Here is a 15750-nt window from a genome sequence, read left to right on the forward strand (position 1 = left end):
AGTGAGCACACCCCACTGTAAAGCCAATATGAATTGGTACTATCCATGCTTCCCATGGATTCTGTCTCTGGTATTTGTCACTGTAGAAGATGTAATTTTTTTAGGAAGCGCACACATGTTTTTAAGGGTTTTTGCATCTGTGGATATGACCAGCCACACATCATCATCAGAAGTTTACCTTTATATTGAACATGTACAGACATGTTTCTTGTCATTTTTTTCTAAATGAGGCAGCATAGCACCTGTTTTCATGGCATTTATATTGAATTGTTAAGTGTTCAAGAGGTACTTTAAAGTACATGGGAGAATGTACATAGGCTATATGAAAATATTTTGCCACTATATGTAAGGGGTAAGCCTGGAATAAATTCCCTGTGGATATTCCAATGTCTCTTTCTTTTGTTCTTGATATTGTTGGTAAGAGAGTTGGCATCTTCTTTGGCAGGGCATCGATGAGACTGTCATTGTCTTAGTTACTTTTGTGTTGCTGTGATGACCCATGACCCAGGCAACTTAGAGAAGAAAACATTTGACTGGGAGCTTGCTCACAGCGTCAGAAAGCAGTCCATGGCCATCATGGTGGGAAGTGTGGCCAAAGGCAGACAGGCATAGTGCTGAAGCAATCGATAAGATTTTCACATGTGATCCACAAGTTGGAGGCAGAGAGAGAGAGAGAGAGAGAGGGAGAGAGAGGGAGAGAGAGGGAGAGAGAGAAAGAGAGAGACTGGGTCTGACATGGGCATTTGAAACCTGTAAGCCCTCCTAGTGACACGCCTCCTCCAACAAGGCCACACCTAATCCTCCTCAGGCAGTTCCACCAAGTAGAGACCAAGAAGTCAAATAAGGTGCGCCTGGGGTAGGGGCACAGTTCTCATTCTAGAAAGCATCCACCCAGATACTGAGGTTCTTGTTTCCTTGTTGGTGCACTGTTGTATCTTAGCACTAAGAGAAGCAGGTCCGTCCTTCCAGATGACAAACCCATAGAGATTATCATTAATGTTTCTTAGGTTAGTTTCATTGACTCACTGAGGTTTTAATCAATCATGATGTTTGTATCTTTTTGTATGTTTTGTTGATTTTTTTTTTTAATTTATGAGCATTTTCAAACAGATGTTGAAAGAATTTTAGTGACATACTAGTATTCTTGCCATCTAAGGTCTACTATTACCACTTTACTGTACTGCCTTTATCACATATCTATGTATTTGTGCATCTTTCTTCACACCAAGATATTTTATTTTTAAATGGATTTCAGAACTGGATTACAGAAACCAGGGCCTTCTGCTTTGGGCATTCAGCATGTTTATAATTCGCTAGAATTTCATATTTCTTTAGGTCTTGTTGGTATAAACTTATTTACAATAAATATTTTATTTTTATTGTTGGACAGATGCATGTACTTTTATAACCCAACCCCAGCCAAGATAAAACTTATGACCATCAACCCAGAGAGTCCCTTGTAACACTTCCCACCAGCCCCTGCTCATTGCAAGTTTTGTTGGAAATTAGGGAAGGTTTTAGCAAAGAGACAGTCAGATTTTTTTTTATTTTTATTTTTTTAAATTTTACTTTATCCTTCTGTTTGTCACCGGTGATGAAGTATTTTCCCATCTTTTCTTTTACTTAGATGGATCCTTCCAGTGTCCCGCTGCTTGCCTGGCACTTGGTGGCAGTGAGTAACTGCGTGAACCCCATGCTTGCCTTCTGCAGAGGAGACGTGGTTCATTTTCTCCTGGTAAGCCAGCCTGATGGTGGGTCTGTTGCAAAGCTTTGAAAAACATTTTCCCCCAGATTCACTGGTAACTTATGTTATGTCAAAAAAACAAACAAAAAAACCCAAACCTATGTCACTGTCGTAAGTCTTTGGAGAGAGAGTCTGTGTAGCCTGTTTAATTTGCATTTAAGGCTTTAATGTTAAAAATGGAAAAACCTTGAACTCTCCTGGCTTCTTCATCTTCACAGTTTATTTCTTGGTTCCTTCTCCTTCAGCTAACACATAATTAGTGGTTTGTCTGTATGTGTGAATTGCATCTGTATGATTGAGAACGTGTCTGCAGTAATGCAGTCTGTACATGTCTGTGCGTTTATTTGTTAGAGAGCAAGTACCATTTGCACAGGAAGTCAAAGAAAGAGGTGTAAAACATTCTTTTACGTAGCTTATGCATTGTTTGAAGGGTAAAACCAGAGCGACTGCCGGACAGAACAGTTGAGGTGCTGAACTGTTTGAGGAGAACAAAAGTTGCTAATGAGCGCTCCCAGAGTTAGAATGTTTAGAGAGGAAGTGAGTTTTTATGTCTTGTTTTTGAAGATTTATTTTATTTATTTATTACATATATACCAGAAGAGGGCGCCAGATCTCATCATAGGTGGCTGTGAACCCCCATGTGGTTGCTGGGAATTGAACTCAGGACCTCTAGAAAGAGCAGCCAGTGCTGTTAATCTCCAGCCCCTGAGGAAGTTAGTTTTTAAGGCTTGGAGGGGAAGGCAGTGACCTCAGTTACAGAGCGAAGCGCGTGCCTGTGTGGTCCCACTGGGGGTCTTGCCCAGTGATGGCAGGTCCACCACTGCACACCTCACTTCTGCAGCCGGAACCGTTCCAGGTGCCCTTGTCCCCTTCAGATGTGCTCTCTCACAGTGTCCTGCCTGCATGCTGTCTTTACTTTTGTCCTTCTGACCCCTTTCTGGTTGATACCGCCCCAGTGTATATCACACACGTGTTTGTCCTAGACTAGGCATGGCTTCCCAGCTGGCCTCTGCTCACACAGACACCTGTCAGCAGAGCTCTGTGTGCACCTCCTCTTGTCCTGCTCATGGCCAGCACTGCCCTCTCTGCCTCCCTGAACCTGCTCTGCACTTCTGAGGCCTGTCCTAACAGTGAGCACGTGAACCCTAGCCTAACACTCTCTTCCCCACTAAACTGAAAGCCCTCCTGCTTAACTAGCACTGGGCCAGCACCTGTGTGTAAAGGACCATTGGTAAATATTGAACTGATCTTAGGGAGAGTGTAAAATTAAATCTATGGGTAGATTTAGATTAGAGTGGGGGAACTTGTGACCCATCTACCAAATATGCCTACTTAACCTATTTCAGTAAGTAAATTTTTAGTGGAATATAGTCATGTGCATTCATTTATATTTTAATTAACTCGTTAGTTATGTTTTTTTTTTTTTTTTTGAGACAAGCCCTCAGATAGGCCACACTAAGGCTGGCCTTTGACAGCCCCTTTCCCCCGTTTTCCTTTTACTTCTCAGGTTCTAGGATTCTAGGTGTGCATGTAACACACACCCAGCGTCCATGTTACATATGATTGCTTTCTTTTTTACTTTTACTTTTTCAGGTTAGATTGCAATTTAATTTCTGCTTGTCCTTTCCTTAAGATCTCCAGATTCTGCTTGCATAGAAGTCCAATACCTAGCACCTTCTCCCACCGGGAAAAGGAACATTCTTCTTCAAAAAGAGGGAGGGTAGGGCAGGGCAGGGCAGGGCAGGGCAAGGCAAGGGTAGTTTCTAGAGAAAGCAAGGGAAAGTAACTTCTACCAGATAGGGGCAGAGGGCATGAGATCTAACTTGAGTGTCCTGCCTACTTCAAGAAAGAAAACCAAATAATGGCAAATGCTGAAAGCTGGAATCTTCTCAAGTTGTTCCCACTTTCCACTTGGCATTCTAGAAGGAAACCTGCAAGATACACACAATCAGTGCAGTAGGAAACAGTATGAGGGCGACATGGACGAAGCCAAGAAAGGTGCTGCAGTGGCAGTGCCCAGGCTTCCCTGGCTCCCGCACAGCAGGTCCTGTGTGCCGATGTGCCATCATGATCACATAGGCTAGTTATGGGGAAGGTTACTGCTAAGCATGAAAATGAGAAGCCCCTGGGGTCACCGTGAGATGACTCAGAGCAGGTAGTGCAGAGCACAGCAAGCACACGGTTCCCAAGAAAAATGTGCCTAAAATACAAGGACCTGGAATGCTCACGCAGGCTCTGGACACTGGAGTCCAAGTTCCGAAAGCTGCCTTCACCGTCACTGCGGCTGTCATCTCTGTCCAGGTTCTCCTGCTGACAGGCCTCTTCAGAACCAGGGAGTGTGGTGCCCTGGTTCTCCCTGGAACCCAGCACCACATAGCTGCGCTTCTTCAGCATCATCTGCTGTCTCAGCTCGTCTGCCGTCTGTGAGAGGTCTCTCTTCATAGCATCCGCATCTTCTCCATCTGCATAGTGCTTGGGCTCCACCTCACTAACCTGGACGTTCATGGTGTTGGGGTACAGGGGCAGGGCTGTTTGTTTGCGCTTCCTGAAATGCAGGGACACACACTTGACATTGAAGTTCTTAGTCATGGCCCATGAAGCCTGGTCCTCACAGCCAGTGAGGTGATGCATGCGTTCCTGAGGGACATCATCAGGATCCTCTTCCACTTTGGCCAGGACATAACCCACAATCTTCCCATCCTCACCCTCAGCAATGTAGGAGAGCTGGGGCCAAGACAGGCCATGGTAGAAGCGGTGCTTCCTCGGGAGCTCTCAGGAGGCACAGGAGGTTGCGGCATTGCCTCTTCACCAGGTCATCTGGCCGAGCACAGCGGGTGTTCATATTGGAGGCAGATAGGCTTGTCAAGAACCAGAGAGGATTCCACGGAGCACAAGTGACACCATCACCATTTGCTTTAAACACAACTGGGATATCCAAGCAGGACTCGTACAAGATGAGGAAGATCTCCCACTGTCTTTCACTTCTTTTTGGCGATGCTATATAAACCTCATTCATCGTCATGCAAGTGGAGTCCCAGTAGTGTCTGGAACGAATGACGACCACAAAGTCCTTCTCTGAAAGGATGGCCCGGTCTACCTGCCAGCCATTGTGCAGTGCGGAAGCATGTATGACATCTTGAGCAGTCGTGTGAGACCAGAAGCCTCGAGCTGCTGGGGCCACATCGGGCAACCTTTAACCTCCCATATTATTGCTTTCTGTCTGCAGTGCTAGGATTCTAGGTGTGCAGCTTCCATGTTACATATGATTGCTGTCTCTCTGCAGTGGTGGAGTTAAGTAGGCCTGATAGACCATGTGGTCTGCAGAGGCTGAAATATTTGCGGGACCACCCTTTACAGAAAAGTTTGATAATTCTTGATTGGGCATCTCTGATCTAGGTGATTGGCTTGGATTGGCAGTGGGAGGCAATGTTATAGGTTCCTAGGTACGTAAAGTGGTAAAGATGTAATTAAGATGCTACTTTAAGATCAGTCTAGAAGTAGTGCAGATAATATGTTACTGAAGGTAGGAGGTTGTGCATGTGTACGAAAGCCAGCGTAATGTTCGTAAGTAAATACATTTTAAAAGAAAGGCAAGCTCTCGTCATATAGGGTCTAGGAACCAAAAGACATGACTTAGAGACCTCACAGCTCTGTATGGCAGAGTCAGAAAGTATTCAGAAAAAAAACTTCCAGCGTAGAAAATGATTCTGATTCCATCATGCTGAGTTGGGAATGAAAGTGGAACTCTCAAGTGTTAATCTGGGGGGTGCCCAGTGTAGACAGCAGAGCGAAGAGCAGGTGAATATCACTCGTGTTAGCCACTATGCAGCACAATAACTACAGCCATTGACATAAGGATATGGGTTCATTTGGGCTCACGTCTCAGAGGTCTTGGTCTTTGGGTAGGTTGGCCTGTGACCTTTGACCTGTGGGAAGGTGCTGCATCCTAGTGGGTGCATATAGTAGGGCAGAGCTGCCCACCTTATGGTGGCTAGGCAGACAGAGAGAGAGAGGTGGAGGGAAAGAGGGAGAGAGGGAGATGGAGGGGGGAGGGCAGGCACAGTACACCAACCTGACTTTGATCCAGGAAGCACTATGTTTTGAAGATGCTAACGTGCCCCTCAAGTGATGTCACAGGCCAGTAACCAAGTCTTTAACACACATATCTTTGGTGGAGACTTAACTGAAGTACATGGTCCTGCTGGGCACTCAGGAAAGGCAGAGGAAAAAGAAAAGGCAACAGGAAAGGTGGTTCTTGTAAAGGCATGCAGAAGGGAAGGAGAAAGGGGCTGAGGGACAAGTATCAGTTATAAAGTGATACAGAGTTAGAAGACAGTCAGGAAGGAAAGCTAGAGAGTCATGGCACCAGACACAGTGAGTGGTTTTCGACGTCCTTGCAGGTATCCTGTTAGCAGTGGGATGGGTGGAAGCTCCATGGAGGAGCTAGATAAAGAACTGGGTTTCTGGAAGAGCGAAGCCCTGCCACCCAAATGCTCGGCTGTGAGGGGAAGGGTATGGTTAAATAATGTCTGTGAGAAGCAAACTGAGGGAAGCCTTTTTCGGGAGTGTTTTTACATCCTTTTTATGTCCTTAAGCAAATACATTTTAAAAGAAAGGCAAGCCTCTCATTGTATGTGTCTTCTTTTTGAAGACAAAAGAAATCAGAACTATGTTTGAGAGTGAAAGAAGGAAGTGTATCTTTAAAAGGTGCAATTGATGGAAAGGGAGGGAAGACATTAAGCAGGTTGGGGACAGGGCTGGGGTAGCGTTTGTGTGGGAGGGCTGTAGAAACCGTTGGGTGTAGGTGGTGCTGGCATCCACCAGTTTATGGGACCCTTTGTACCTGCAGCACATAAAGCACAGCTTGGTGCCACAGGGGTGAAACAGGGGTGAAACACTGACTCTGTCCTCATGGCGACAGCCGTGGCCAGAGCTCATGTGCTCATGGGCACCACCCCAAGAGATGCAACTAGAGGGGAGGGAAGGAACTGAGACCTAGAAGAAAGACCTCTATCACAGTGTGGGTGTGCAAGAAAATGCAGGCACTCAGGTGCCAGGCGGTCCTGTTGCCCTGTTCTTCTGGAGTGGTGATCATACGGGAGTTGAAGCTTTTTCATTTATGTAATAATTTCTCTACCAATATTTTTGGTTTATCTATACTGAATGGGAATCATATTCTGGGTGGAGTATAAATATTTTAAAAAATTCTTTCAAGGAGTACTTGATATCCAGGCTGTTTTCACTCTTACCATCAGGTTAAGAGGGACGAGTCAGGTGCAATCCACGTTACCAAGCAAAAGCACCTTCACCTCTACTACGATCTGATCAACTTTACGGTGAGTATGACGTAAACCACATCCCCACCGATTTCATGCAGTTGTGTCGAATCCCTGGCAATTAAAGCTTCCGTCAGGACCTTGTTAATGTACACAGGGCACATGAGAATGCATGCTCCCAGTGTGAAGTGCTGTGGTGTGGCATGAAGTCTGGCTTGAGTGTCTTAATGCCCCAGAGGGGAGTTTGGGTTAAGAACCCAGATCTTTCCAGTGGTTACACTGCTTTGTGTAGGGGCATGTTTGTACTTCTGAGCTTCTCTTAAAGGGTTTAGCATGTGTTACCTGTTACTTTTTGGTGACTAAAAATGTTACCAAGTTTTCTCTCTACCTTAACTCTCAGCCCTCAGGGTGCCTTGGTTTAAAAAAAAAAAAAAAGAGAAACTTCTTTCTGTATCAGATTTTATGTTTTCTTTTTTAGTAGTGGGTTAATTTTGAGAATAGTATGTTTAATGTTTCTGGGTATTTATCATTACTGGCTTTAAGTACCTAATAGCTGATGTTCAGTGAAACATTGTATATCCATAGCTGGCTTTAATTTTAATATAGTGGTACATTTATCCAGTATAAAAGACTGGAAAATTTTTCCCTTCAATTCAGTAGTATATCATGTTTTAGAGTAGAGTTGTTATAGTCAGATTTTAAGAAATAATATGCATAATGATGCATAAATTTAGTTGCACGTTGCATTTTTCAGCCCAGTCTTTTTACATCGCTTCAGTTGGCCCAGAACTTTTGGGCTCAAATATTCCTCCTGCTTCAACCTCTCACAGGCCAGGACCCTAACAGTATACCACCACGCCGGGCTCACCCTGCGCTTGTAAACCCACTCACAGTCTGTTAACTTAAAAGTACAGATCGAGCATGCTGTTGTAGTTACCTTTGTACTGCTCTGACAAAGCATCATGACCAAGGCAGCTCATAGAAGAAAGCGTTTAGTGGGGGCTTACAGTTTGAGACAGCGGTTCCGTGACCATCATGGTGAGAAGTGTGGCAGCAGGCTGGCAGGCTGATGCTGGAGCCGTGGCTGAGAGCTCACACTGGATCCGAGAACAGAGAGAGAGCTAACTGGGACTGGTGTGGGCATTTGAAACCTCGAAACCCACCCCCAGTGAGGCACCTCCTCCCACAAGGCCACACCCCCTAACAGTTCCACCAGCTGGGGACCAAACATACTGATAGATGAATGGCCCCTGTGGGCCCGTGTCTTCTTCACACCACCACGCATTCTTAATCCGAGAAGACAAAAGCTGACGTGCTCCAGAATCTAAAACCTGTTGATCCATGAGGATCAACATGGAGGATTCTGCACTTGACATCATGTAATGAATTGTAATTAAAATACAGGTGCATTAAAGTACCCTGTGAGTTAGTCAGGGTTCCCTAGAGGAACTGATAGAGTGAATATATATATTTAAAGGGGTTTAATAGAATGGCTCACAGGCTGTGGTCCAGCTAGTCCAAGAATCTAGTGGTTGTTCAGTTCACAAGGCTGGATGCCTCAGCTGGTCTTCTTTTAAAGTATACATTATTTCAGTGCCAGGAATTGTCCTCCGAGCATCTAGGTTTGTGAGATTTAACTTGCTGTTTTGCTTCACTAATATAAAAAAAAAAAGTGAAACAAGTTTGTTATTGTACTAAGGTCATTTGTGTTAATATGCCTTTCGAAAAATCTTGTGAAAAATTCACCATTCTGTAATGTGTTATTTAGTCAGCCCTCCCTTACACGAGTAGAATGCTATCTGACCGTGATACTTAGTTCTGTTTCTCTGGGCCATCACAGCTGCTCTCAGTGTAACTCCATTGCTGTGTAAGATATTAGATGCCTAAGGCCCTCGATGTCATGTGCTTAGTGGCCAAGCCCTTCCCTTTGGTCATGAAAGGGTCCTCACTTCTATTTTGTTATGTGCTTGAATTGCAGTGGATAAACTCACGCACAGTTGTGCTTTTAGACAGTGTGGAGAAGCTGCATGTGATTGATCGGCAGACGCAGGAGGAATTGGAGACAATGGAGATCTCAGAAGTCCAGCTGGTCTACAACAGCAGCCACTTCAAGTCACTGGCCACTGGAGGAAACGTTAGCCAGGCGTTGGTGAGTGCCGGCTGGCCCCAGCATGCTTTCCTCACCAGGTGTTGGTGAGTGCCGGCTAACCCGAGCACTGCTCTCACCACCATGGTGTGTTTTTTTTTTTTTTTTTTCCCGGCCACTATTTTGTTTGAAAATAGAACTACTAAGGTTTTTCTGCCTTGGTGTATTGAAGTGGGTATGGGTGTGTTTGAAAGGATTCAGCATTGTGACCCTAACAGTAATTTCTGTTATGTAATGCCAAGGAGTAGGCTGGAGAGATAGGTTAGGGGTTAGGAGCACTTTCAGAGGACCTGGGTTCAATTCCCAACAGCCATTTGTCAACTGGCAGTTCCAGAGGGATGCAGTGCCCTCTTCTGACCGCCTCAGGCACACGGAGCACCCACACGCATGCAGGCAGGACACCTAATACATAAAAGAAAAATAAATCTGAAAACCCGAAGGAGTTCTAATTTTTATGCCTAAGAAAAAAAAATGAAACAATTTTTTTGTGAGAGAGAATTTGTAAAATTGAAGTATTTTAGGAATTGAATTGGTGACAGTAAGCGTAGTAGATTAAGGGGAGAATAACTGGAGACATGTAGGCTCCTAGGCTTTGGAAGCATTTGGGAGATATGCTAAGAGCCTGGCCAGGTGTTGCAGCTCCGGGCAGTAAGAGGCAGAGATGGCATGGAGAGGAAGGAAAAGATGCGTTAGAATCTGAGGAGAAGGAGGACAGGGTTTACGCTGGTATTGCTGTTTCTGTAGAAAGGCAGTTGCAGTGGTGCTGTAGGCGATTTATGTAAGTAGAGTGTAGTTCGGCACTGTGAGTTTGTGAGCATGTGTTTCTTTAAGTAGGAAAAGTGGACTGCTGTAAGCTATCTGTGTGGGAAACTTCTTATAAAAAACAGTAATAACGATCATCTTTAACGGGCTTCTACAATAGTCTGTAGGTTTTGCTCGAGTCTTTCTCCTGTTTATAACTTCAGAGCATGATACATGCGAAGGCTGTTCTAGCCCCACAATGTAAAAACCAGGAAAATTCAGAATAAGGAACGGTCATGCCGAAGACTGCTCTAAGGTAACAGCAGCCAGTGTCTCACAGGCAGGCATTTCCTGAGGTAGATGGCTGTGAGGGGCTGGAGAGATGGCTCAGTGGCTAACCAAGAGCACTGGCTGCTCTGCTAGGGGACCTGGGTTTGAGTCCCAACACCCACATGGTAGTCCAGACACACGTAACTCCAGTCCCAGAGGGTCCAGCGCTCTCTTGCTTCCTTGGGAAAGAGGTGCACATGCGCAGATGCAGGCAAAACATTCACACACACAAACGAAAGAAATGAATCTTAAAAAGAATACTATTACCCTTTAAACTTAAGCTTTTAGTCAAGCTAGAGAATGGGGAAAGAGATTTGCTTTCCTGCTTAAATTACCCCCCCCAAAAAAAAAAAATTTCCGCACTATTACTGATTAGGAACAAAACGGATAGTTTTTAAGACAGGAGACATCAGTAATGATGGATAGCAAATCCTAGAGCAGAGCAGGAAACAAGTGATCTGAGCTGATTAATTCTCTGCCTTCCAGTTGTCTGATTTTCTGGCTTGTGGCTTAGGGAAGAGGAACACAGTTAGACCTGGTAGATTCTGTCATCGAGGGCACAGAGCTGAGGGTACAGGAAAAGAGAGGTGGTTCACGTTTGTGGCCAGCGCTGGGGCAAATCCTTGAGTCCCTTGGAGTGTTCTGCTGACAGCTGCTCAGCAGGTGTGTGTAAGGACAGGGGAAGAGCCACTAGAAAGGCTTAAGGGGAATCATATCCAGTGCTCCCCCAGATCGTACTGCCTGCTTGTGGGCAACTTCATGAGTCCCTGGGCGCTGGCCAGAGTACTCGGGGCCATCACACCTGAGTAGTCACGTTTGAAACAGAGAACACGCTATATTGGTAAATACAACAGCTCTTAAAAGCAGGATGAGAAGGATCAGACTGGGGTTGGAGGTAATCTTAGTGGCACCGTGCTTTCCCAGCATTTGAGGTCTGGGTCCAATACTAGAATAGAAAGCAAGCAAACAAGCATACCCAGAGGCAGGGAGCGGAGCATGACACGAGACTAGAACACAGAAACTTCTAAACACCACCAAGCAAAACTTACAGTCTGCTTTGATTAGAGATCACTCAGTATTCAAAGAGGGTGGAAAGCACAGTTTGCAAAGAGGGGAAAGATTAGTTTGTGGTTCTCCTCCTGCCTGGGGGGCTGTCTCCCACCAGCGCGGGAAGTTAGGAGGGGCACAAGACGACACCAGGCCGGAAGGGCCAGCGAGCACTGTACAGGGATCAGATATGCCAGGAACCACGTCAGGGAGCTAGTTCAACTTTAATTCCAGGGGACAAAGGCTGTGTACCCCTTGGGGAGTGGATGGGGACTCCAAGGATAGGTGTTCATAATTGATTGGAACTAGGCACTTCAAGGATGCTTGATTTGCATTGAACAGCACACTCCTATCATACGAACAGGAGCACAGGAGCATAGTACCTAAGTATCTTATAGATACAGGGAGGTAAGAGCCAGCAGGGAGCTGTAGTTCGGGGCATTTGTGTCTAGAGACACTCTCCAGATGAAGTCAGGCAGAGAGCGGGAGGCCCTGCTGGGGAGAGGGAGTCCTGCATCTTAACACCACGCTCAGAAGGGCTCTCTGGACTGGGAGGACTGCAACCTAGGACAGCAGGGTCCTTCCAACATTAGTTAAAACCATCTCAGACCAGTTCTCTTGTTCTGTATTAATTTTTAAAAAGTTAATGTAACAATAACAGTTTCAACATGGTTGTCGTTGTACATAGATTTTGTTATGCTTTGTTCTCAGTCCTTTCCCTCTTCTCCTCCTCCACTCTCCCTCTCTCCGGCTGGTTCCCTTCTGTTTCCATATTGCATGTTGTCCTTTACCCTTTACTTTCCACGTCTCTTCCTGTCCTCTCATAATCCCCTTTCCGGTTCTGTGGCTTGTGAGCACACATAAATACAGACACATGCACACATACAAATACACATACCCACATAAGCACACGCATAAAAATACACACACATAAACACATACACGTGCAAAGACACACACATAGGTAGGTACACACACACGCAAATACACACACATATATGTAAACATTTAAACTTAGGTTGTACATGGAAGGGAAGCCGTGTAACTGATCCTTCTGGGTCTGACTCGTCTGACTTAGCATAATGATTTCCATTTGTACCCACTTTCCTGCAAATGCCATGATCACGTTGTTCTTTAAGGCTGCATAAAATTCCCCGCGCGTGTGGACCTTGTTTTCTTTATCCACTCGCCTGCTGAGGGGCAGCCACGCTAGTCCCATTCTCTGGCTGTTGTCAGTATTGTGACAGCAAAACCTGGGTGTGCAAGTCTCTGTGTTGTGTATGCATTAGGGTCACGATAGTCCATATGTCATAAAGTTAAGTGAAGACATGGACGCTGCTGTAAAAGACACGGTCCAGATACACAGTGGTGAGTTCGACAGTGTTTGAGAGAGAGGTAGAGTAGAGCTGCTGCAAGCGTCTGATGGCCGCTTAGAGACGTAGAATGAAGGATGAACGAACTTGATAGAGTGGTAGAAAGGATGCAAGATGAGCTTTCCTGGAGAAACCTACGGTGCCAGCATTAAGGTATGCAGAATAACATGTCACCACACAGTCTGGTGGCCTTAGTCAGAGCAAGCCAGTCATGAAGATCACCAGGCAGGAAATGGACAAAAGGCATGTTGGCTTCCTTTGGCAGTTTTAAGGTCTGTGAGCCCTAGGAGATCCTCGGCACTTGCCGTCAGGTAGTGCTCCTCGGCCATGTTCAGCTGCACAGACAGCTACCCTGGTCCCCCCTGGGGACACAGCTGTGCATCACGAGGTGTGTGTGAAAGGAGCTAGAAACTTGCCATTGCAAGAATATAGTGAGTGGCTCAGAAGTCTGCTGTCCATCATGGAAGATGGAGCTCCTCGTTCTCCTTGAGGACTACTTTCCATAATACTGGAAGGTACTATCCAAGCTGCTAAAGAAGGAAAGCCTTCAGTAGCCTACCCAGCTGTGACACCTATGAACCATAACAGTGACCAGCATGACAAGATACCCCTAAAGGCACAGTAGTGGCACTCATCTATTGGTGGTAGCCAGCAGCCGTCCAATTTGACGTAAGACCCACTCAGCAGATGGGAAATCCTGCCTGGTCGTGAGAATCCACTATTCCGCACTAGTTCCCATTTTCCCCTTGTGTTCTATGTTATTTGTTGCAAAGGTCTTGGAGGCATCGTGTCAACCAGCTCCATTCCCTGCGGAAAGCAGGGTCTGCTGTCACCCAGTAAGTGGCAGGTAGCAGTAGTTCGCCGTGAGATTTGCAAGTTAGCATATTTCCTTCCTCTCCCGCATTATTCTGAGAATGAAAAAGGCTGTTTATCGAAGTGAGGAATGACTTCTTGAACTTTGGTTTTTCAGTCACTTCCACTGGCAGTCAAGCAACAGATTTTTTTTTAAACTTATAGGTTAATAATAGTATATTGACCTAAAATGTGTCTATATTCAGCATTCTTTTAAAACTTTTTCTTTGTTATTTGTATGTATACAGTGGTGTGTGTGTCGGGGGGTCAGAGGACAGCTTTGTGGAGTCAGTTCTCCTCTTCTACCGCTTCAGGGATGCTAGGCCGCTGAGTCTCCCAAAGTCCCTGTAAGTGCCCTTCTTAATTAAACTTCCTGTATGTGTAATTTTAGCTTGCTTGTTTGCTCTACAGGCTTTGGTAGGAGAGAAGGCTTGCTATCAATCCATCAGTAGCTATGGCGGTCAGATCTTCTATCTGGGGACAAAGGTAAGCTCTTTCCACTCCACTCGGAGTGGCGGCAGGATAGCTTAGGAAGAAGGGTGTTGATAAAGAACAGTGCGTTTGCAAAGTGAATTCTGATCAAATTCTATAACAGTTACATAACCGGGGATTCTTAGTTACTTAATTTTTCTTTTTCACGCACAGTCTAAGTGAAAATACAGAGACTTATTTTCTTGATTCAGGGATCTATTTTATAGTCTTTCTTAACATTTGCTTTAGTAAACATGCATCTAGTTTCTTTTTCAATTATAATTTTTATGTCATGCTTTGATCAACATGTACATCGCTAAGTGATTATCATAACAGGCTAATTAAATACCCCCACCTTGTTTAGTTTTCATTTAGGTGGGGGAATGAGGATGCTTAAGAACAGCTTCCTCGGGAAGTTTCCAGGTGATATGCAGGTCCCTTTCCTGCTGCTGGGATTAATGCTCTGACAAAAGCAGCTTGAGAGAGGGAGGGCTTGTTTTACCTCGCAGTTCATGTGAAGCAACTGCTCCTGTGTCCACCGTCAGGAAACAGAGCAGTGCACGGTGCTGCCAGGTTCCTTTCCTCCTGACGCGGTGCAGGCAAGGACCCCGAGCACAGTTAACATGGACCTTCCCACACCAGCTAATGTGATCAAGATAATCTGCTGCAAACATGCCCAGAGGCCCTTCTCTCATGTTGACAGTTTATACTAGATGCCACAACCCGGAAGGACCTAATTATAAAATGTTCTTTAGCTTGGATCAACTTAAGATACTAAAGTGCATTGAGGGGTTTGTTTGGCTTAGAATAACTGGCATTAGAGCAATTTATTTTTTGACATGAAGTAGACAATTTTCTTCATCATTAAAGTTCAGCCAGAACATTGCTTGGTTGTCTGCGTTTCCTTTGAGTGTTTGTTTCTTCCCTCTTCAGTGTGGGTGCTCAGGGCCCCTTAGTAAGTTCAGGTTGTATTTCCATCTGAGATGTGCGGTGTGTTCACCTAGAGGTCGGAAATGAGATGTTCGACTGGAATCCTGCCTCCCAGCGACTCTGCTAATGGCCCTCTTCATTTGCTTTCTGTTCTCTAGTCTGTTTACGTGATGATGCTCAGGAGCTGGAGGGAGGTGAGTTCAGAGTGACTTTCTGTGTGGGAAGTGAAGTGGCAACAGTTTGAGTTTTCTTGACTTTGCAGATTATAGTTTCAGAAGGATACTTAGAAGCCATTTTAACTGTCAGGTAGTCGATTTGCATTTGCGTTTGGCACAGCTGTGACCGTCCCAATAACAGAGAGCACAGCCTGAGGAGGAAAAATGCTCTAGTAACTGGTGATGGAAGGGGGAGCTCTCTTTGTATAGTAATGCCTTATTTACAAGGAATAATCTGTTGTTCTAAGTTACTAAAACAAATTAGTGTAAAAAAAGAGAATTGGGTTTGAGTCTTTTCAAGATCAAAGCGGCACCACCAAAAGTTTATTCCTATTTGAAATAATCTAGAGACGGGCATTCTGTAGCTAGTGTGGGAGCTCCATGCTCTAAGCCACCGTCCCTTTTCACCGTCCTTGTGTTTAAATTCTGGTCTCAAGCTCGCTTCATAACCCAGGATAGTTACGTCTAGGTTCCATGAAGGAGAAAAGAGAAAATTAAGGCCAGCCTCAACTTCTAAAGTATACATTTAGAAATACCCAACCACACTTCCACTTGCTGACCAGAGTTTCGTCACATTACCCCGAGAAGTTAAAAGGGAATCTTAAATATTTCTCTCAGATGGTAT

General features: G+C 45.1%; 1 protein-coding gene and 2 pseudogenes across 1 annotated transcript in view; 1 reads left to right on the forward strand and 2 right to left on the reverse strand.

The window, feature by feature from the left end:
• The window catches only part of Vps8 (VPS8 subunit of CORVET complex), a 215747-nt gene that overhangs the window by 46353 nt on the left and 153644 nt on the right, over positions 1–15750 (forward strand). Inside the window, exons 13-17 of the mRNA XM_060370095.1 lie at positions 1628–1735; positions 7000–7080; positions 8999–9169; positions 13921–13995; positions 15069–15104. Of these exons, the coding sequence (XP_060226078.1) occupies positions 1628–1735; positions 7000–7080; positions 8999–9169; positions 13921–13995; positions 15069–15104 (471 nt within the window). The remainder of the gene's footprint in view (positions 1–1627; positions 1736–6999; positions 7081–8998; positions 9170–13920; positions 13996–15068; positions 15105–15750) is intronic.
• On the reverse strand, positions 3664–4595 carry LOC110540672 (N-alpha-acetyltransferase 11-like; annotated as a pseudogene).
• Positions 4660–4879, reverse strand: LOC110540673 (thioredoxin-like protein 4A; annotated as a pseudogene).

The sequence above is a fragment of the Meriones unguiculatus genome, chromosome 17, assembly GCF_030254825.1.
Source record: "Meriones unguiculatus strain TT.TT164.6M chromosome 17, Bangor_MerUng_6.1, whole genome shotgun sequence".
Classification (NCBI taxonomy): Eukaryota; Metazoa; Chordata; class Mammalia; order Rodentia; family Muridae; genus Meriones; species Meriones unguiculatus.